Source organism: Terrapene carolina, unplaced genomic scaffold (genome assembly GCF_002925995.2).
Source record: "Terrapene carolina triunguis isolate 2854851 unplaced genomic scaffold, T_m_triunguis-2.0 Scaffold67, whole genome shotgun sequence".
Taxonomy (NCBI): domain Eukaryota; kingdom Metazoa; phylum Chordata; order Testudines; family Emydidae; genus Terrapene; species Terrapene triunguis.
The window spans coordinates 45776001-45782396 of NW_020664418.1; the positions used below are offsets into that span (position 1 = coordinate 45776001).

Below are 6396 nucleotides of genomic sequence, written 5' to 3' on the forward strand. Positions count from 1 at the left end.
CTGAGGAAGCGTTGTTCCAGGTCAGCCATAAAAATGTTGGCATATTGTGGGGCCATGCGGGTGCCCATAGCGGTGCCACTGGTCTGGAGGTATATATTGTCACCAAATTTGAAATAATTGTGCGTGAGGATAAAGTCACAGAGCTCAGCAACAAGCTGTGCTGTGTCATCATCAGGGATACTGTTCCTGACAGCTTGTATTCCATCTGTGTGTGGGATGTTTGTGTAGAGAGCCTCTATATCCATGGTGGCTAGGATGGTGTTTTCTGGGAGGTCACCAATGCATTGTAGTTTTCTCAGGAAATCAGTGGTGTCACGGAGATAGCTGGGAGTGCTGGTGGCGTAGGGTCTGAGTAGGGAGTCCACATATCCAGACAGTCCTTCAGTGAGAGTGCCAATGCCCGAGATGATGGGGCGTCCAGGATTTCCAGGTTTGTGGATCTTGGTTAGTAGATAGAATAACCCCGGTCGGGGCTCTAAGGGTATGTTGATTTGTTCCTGTGTTAGTGTAGGGAGTGTCCTGAGTAGATGGTGCAGTTTCCTAGTGTATTCCTCAGTGGGATCTGAGGAAAGTGGCCTGTAGAATTTGGTATTGGAGAGTTGTCTGGCAGCCTCCTTCTGGTAGTCAGACCTGTTCATGATGACAACAGCACCTCCTTTATCAGCCTCTTTGATGATAATGTCAGAGTGGTTTCTGAGGCTGTGGATTGCATTGCGTTCTGCACGACTTAGGTTATGAGGCAAGCGATGTTGTTTTTCCACAATTTCTGCCTGTGCATGTCGGCGGAAGCATTCTATGTATAGGGGGGGTGTGTCTCTGTCTGCCCTCCCTCCTTTCCACTGCCTTGTAGAGTGTTGTGAGAATTAACCCTTGAGGGCTCAGTCAATTGCTAGTTCATTTAGCGGTAAGGCATTCCCTGGGAAATATCCCACCCTCTGACTCCTCCACCTCAACCAAGCTTCACAATCATCATCACTGTGTACAGGACTGGCTCCAGGCACCAGCTTGCCAAGAACCCTGGAGCCAGCCCCGACTGTGTACCAGTATTAAATTGTTTGTTTAAAACTTATACTGTGTGTGTGTGTGTGTGTGTGTGTGTGTGTGTGTGTGTGTGTGTGTGTGTGTGTATATATATATATATTAAATATAGTCTTTTGTCTGGTGAAAAAAATTTCCCTGGAACCTAACCCCCTCATTTACATTAATTCTTATGGGGAAATTGGATTCGCTTAACATCGTTTCGCTTAAAGTCGCATTTTTCAGGCGCTTAACATCGTTTCGCTTAAAGTCGCATTTTTCAGGAACATAGCTACAACGTTATGTGAGGAGTTCCTGTGCATGATCACATTCAAAGGCACATCCCTGACACCAGGGTGACCCCCTGCCAAATTCCAAGCCCCTGCTCCAAAGCATGGAGGCGCTAGAGGTTCTCAATCAAATGATTGTAAGAATTTTTTGAACGTGGGCAAAACGCTGTATTTTTGCCCCCAATCTCATTCTCAGAGCAGCTGGACTGTTCTTGCTGAAACTTTCCCCAATATATTTCAGACTAAACTCTTAAAAGTTTGGCAAAGTTATAAGCAATTGAGAAACAGGGTCTTCTAATGGGAAGTGTTGGATAACCTTAACTAATGTGTTATTAGTGGCGTTTCCTAGAAAAGGAAACGTGGGGTTATAGCGGAGATACGGGACTGGGGATGAAGAGGGGAGGAGGCTTATTTCCATCTCTACTGCTGACCTGCTGAGGTGACCTTGGGCAAATCACATGAGCTTTCTGTGCCTCAGTTTCCCCAGCAGCAAAATGAAGGTAGTAAGACAATTACAGAGTGACGGAACAAACAACAGCCGAGGGAGAGCAAGATTGGGATGTGTGGGAAAGAAAGAAAGGATGTGTTTGCAGCTGAGGTTTGCAAAGAACAGGAGACGTGTTCTTCATGGCAGAAACTGCAGAGGAGAAGGTCCTTGCGCCTACAGGGAGGAGACTGTGTGGAGGGACAGAGAAGGCCAGTGCTGACTGACAGTGGGAGCCAAAGGGCACTGGAGAGACAAGATAGGCAAGAGCAAGCCCATGAGGCAGGTTTTGAAACCAGGAAGGCAATTTCAGTCTGGCTCCTGAAATGGATGGGAAGCCGGTGGAGCTGGAAGAGGACTGGGGTGACGCATTCATGCTTCTGTACATGTGGGAAGGCAGGGAGCAGCATTGTGCACACACTGAAGTCTGGAGGGCTGGGACTTCAGCAGGCAATAGGAGAGGTAGACACCTAGCCAGTGAATTATCCTTCCTAATACCCATTTATAATGAGTGAGTGAGATGCAGGAAACGTTCAGCAGGAACAGCAATTACTTCTTGCTTCTGCTCAACACCACCACTTACCGTATTGCCTGTCTTGTCTTTTCTCGTGCTTCAGTGCTTCATTCAGAAAAAGAATTCCACGATGCAGCAAAGCGGAACGACATAGCCAGGATGCAAGAGCTCATCAGGACAAGGGTTAACGTCAAAGCCAAAAACAATGTAGGTGCCTTTTGCTCTCTAGCTGCAGAGGGGACCCTCGGAGCTGCAGCCAGTTAACATCCAAACTGTGTCTCCAGACACAAAAGAACGTTACTCTCCTCATTAATTGCTCCTCTGGGCAAAGCGTAAAAGCACCAACCCAGGGCCAAGTAGTCAATGGTAGAGCACATTCTTCAATGCATTGAAATCCAGAGAGTTGCACCCTGTATCAAAGTTGCTGCCCCAGCGCGACCCCTCCTGGCTGGATGTGGCATTGCAGCATCTTTGCCTCAGTTTCCCCCGCCTGTCTAGCCTACTGCAGCCATAGCAGTGTCCTAGCTCTCCGGCCACAGCACTTTGCAAAGAACGGCCACTTCTGGGGCCACAGAGTCCTTCACCTAAGTCTAACACATGTAAACAGAACCAAACCTTTAGCCTGGCTGGGCTCAGTTGACAGCCATCTTGTCACAGACGTGCTGCTGCTGCTCTGTGCCAGCCGCCTGTCTAGCTACAGGCTTCGGTGCCTTGGTGAACCCCGTGGGAACAGGGGCTGGCACACTCCCCCCTCACTCAAGGGTTCAGGCAGGCTACAGCTCCTCAGGGCCCCTGGCCCCACTCAGGCTCCGGCTCACCCCCTGGAGTAGCCTGTCTGCTCCTCTCAGCCTTGTTCAGGCTGCTTCCCAGAGAGAGGAAACTCTCCACTCCACGTCACTTCACATCTTGGTCTCCCCCCTGCCAACTGGGATCACCCAGTTTTTCATGGTGGGGAAAAAACCAGTTCCCCTCTCACCCAGCTGGGCTTTATCTCTAATTAGGCCTGGCCCATCCTCCAGGAGCACCCAGCCTGGTTAATTGGCCTCTTGGGCCCATATTAACCCTTTCACGGCATGTATGGCACAAACACCCCACGGCACACGGCCTAAAAGGATTTGAAAGCTGTAAACACTGTGGAACGAGAGGAGTTGATTAGGGTGATTCTGAGGGGCTATAACTAAAAATGACGTCGAGTCTCAGGAGGTTTACTACTAGTGAAGGTCGCTTCAGTCTCCCTGGTTGACGATGCACAGAGTATGTTGCAGCTACAAAGACAGGCTTTGATCCCACACTCCTCACGCACTCAGAACTCCCCCTGCACTGGTCAGCAGAGCTGTGGGAAATTTGGGTGCACAAGGAATTCAGATTTGTGGCCATACTTAAAGATTTGTTCCATCCATCCCTCTATTCAGGTGCTGCCATAGATCTCCTCAGTGCAGAATCTGAGCACCTTGTTCTTTGGACGGTACCACTCCTTTTATGGGTGGGCTTTTCCAACATGTGCCCAGGCCCCCATTCCAGAGCACGAGAACCAATTGTACTCACTCACTGGATGGGGCTCTGCATGAACAAATGGGTCCCTCCCAAATATTTACAGAAATGCTTTGGAAAATTATCCCTGAAGCCCATAGGTTGAGATTGTCCCTAACTTTGTTTCCCTTCAGAGAGATCTCATGCATTTACCATTAGTCCTACTTGAATCATAGAATATCAGGGTTGGAAGGGACCTTAGGAGGTCATCTAGTCCAACCCCCTGCTCAAAGCAGGACCAATCCCCAGACACATTTTTGCCCTAGATCCCTAAATGGCCCCCTTGAGGATTGAACTCACAACCCTGGGTTTATCAGGCCAATTCTCAAACCACTGAGCTACCCCTCCCCCCCTGCTTACTTCCAACTCACTCTTGTTTTTAAAACAAAGACTTAGATTCCTCACACTATAGAGCTATATTGGCCCAAAGACCCTAGTGGCTCGATCCTACAGTCCTTGCATTGCAATGGGAGCTTTGCCTGCATTTAGATTCCAGGGTCTAGCCCTGAACCTGCAAAATCCCTGGTGTCCACTTGCCCTTCGTCCTCGGTTTCATTACAGTACCGTATGGTGCAAGATGCATGGTGGTGAGTGAATATGCACTGTGGGTGAAATCCTGGCCCCTTGGAGGCAATAGGAGTTTTGCTATTGACTCCGCTGCAGTGGGATTTCACCCTGTGCTTGTATCCACCTTCCTTTTCCCTTTCCTCCTTTCCAGACAGACAGGACTGCTCTGCACTGGGCCGCTGGAGCCGGGAACGAGCAAGCCGTGCGGCTGCTGCTGGAGCACGAAGTCCCGGTGGACGACAAAGACAGTGTATGAGTGTGACTCTCCTTTGCAGCCTGTTGCAGGTTGTCTGCAGAGGTTGGGGCCGGGGGATTTGTCCTACATTTAATGTAGTGCTGGGAGAAGGCAAGGGATCAGCAGCCCTGGAGGCAGCATGGGCATCAGCCATGCAAGCTTCCTTCTGACTGTGTCTCAAAGCACTAGGGGTGAGAAGGTCATTCAGGGGCCATGAAATCCTTCACCTCTCTGCTGAGGCTGTGAACCAGGCTGCATGGGAGGACCAGCTCAGTTGGTGGTTTATGGGACTCGTCTGCTAGATAGCGAATGGAGCCCAGCAAACCAAGCCAGCAGATGGGAACAACTTTCTGCCAGTGGATATGAGATGCCAGCCTAGAGGCAAAAGGCTGCTTAGCAGTCACTGATGTAGCTCGCACTTAGAGCCAGGGTGCTGGTGAGGAGACAGGGAGCTGGGCCAGAAAGTGGGGAAACACTGAAACATTTTATTTATTTATTTTTTATCTCCATTCAAATTTCCTTTGACATTCTGAAGACCGATGACCCGCTGCAATGTTTGGGGGAGCGGGCGGGGCAGGGAAGGGCTATCACAGGGAAGGGTGGAAATGGCTCTGTTTCCTTTGGCACAGTTTGGAATGAACGCACTCCTCCTCTCTGCTTGGTTTGGCCATCTGCGCGTTCTTCAGATCCTCGTGAACGCCGGTGCCAAGATCAACTGTGTCAATAAGGTGAGGCAGCTTCCTCATGCGTCCTGACGCCAGCTATTCATTGCCAGTAGGTGACAGGGAGAGAGAGAGGCGAGGGGGAATTTCAAACTAGTCTCCTGTGTGTAATTACAGCGGGGAAAACCTGGGAGTGCTGAGAAAGCAGGAACCAGGAAATGCCTAGAAAACCTGACCCCTGTAAGCACTGCGGGGCTGTCTGCACAGAGGAAACTGTTGCTTTTGAGCGTCCGCACAGAGCGTGGTACTTGTACCCATACCAGTGTCTTCTGAAGCATCTGTCTCATAGTTCTAGTGGCATTACTCCTCTTACATGATTCCATTGCTCTCCGTGGGTGTTCGGATCTTATAGTTCATTTTTGTAATATTATAAGAAGAATAAATCCATGGGCTTAAATCGAGCTACAGCCCTTCCTCCCTGCCATGGGCAATAAACTCCTCCAGATCTCTCAGCGGTTGAATATGTGTAGCAAACCCAGGGGAATATGACAGTCCGTATTCTGTGCTGTATCACTGCTTTTGAGAGAAGTGAGCGGGTGTTGTATCGCTGCTGCCGCATTCCCCCATACCCAGACTCATTCCTGCTGAAGGAAGGTCACTTCCCAGAGGAGTGTTATAAAATGAATTCATGCTACATTATGTCACGGTTATGGTGTTTGCACACTCTGGCTGCTCTGGTAATGAGGGTGTGACACGCAGGAACGTCTGTAAGAGGTTGAGTTACAAACATCTGGAGAATGGAGGTTGTTCGTAACTCTGAAATGTTCCTAACTCTGAACAAAACGTTATAGCTGTTCTTTCAAAAGTTTACAACTGAACATTGACTTAATACAGCTTTGAAGCTTTACTATGCAGAAGAAAAATGCTGCTTTCCTTTTACTTTTTTTAGTACTTTACATTTAACACTTCCGATTCCAAAGGAGGGGTGCGGTTGACTAGTCAGTTCGTAACTCTGGCGTTCATAACTCTGAGGTTCTACTGTGCTAATAAATCAGCAGTAGGTGTCTGTTTAAAAATCAACCTCCGTTGGGCCAGAG

General features: G+C 49.1%; 1 protein-coding gene across 1 annotated transcript in view; it reads left to right on the plus strand.

Annotated features, from left to right (window-relative positions):
• The first annotated feature begins 1844 nt into the window (after positions 1-1844).
• ANKDD1A (ankyrin repeat and death domain containing 1A) overlaps positions 1845-6396 on the plus strand; it is a 22757-nt gene continuing 18205 nt past the window's right edge. The window contains exons 1-3 of the mRNA XM_029910755.1: positions 1845-2512; positions 4554-4652; positions 5267-5365. Of these exons, the coding sequence (XP_029766615.1) occupies positions 2312-2512; positions 4554-4652; positions 5267-5365 (399 nt within the window). The 5' untranslated portion in view covers positions 1845-2311. The remainder of the gene's footprint in view (positions 2513-4553; positions 4653-5266; positions 5366-6396) is intronic.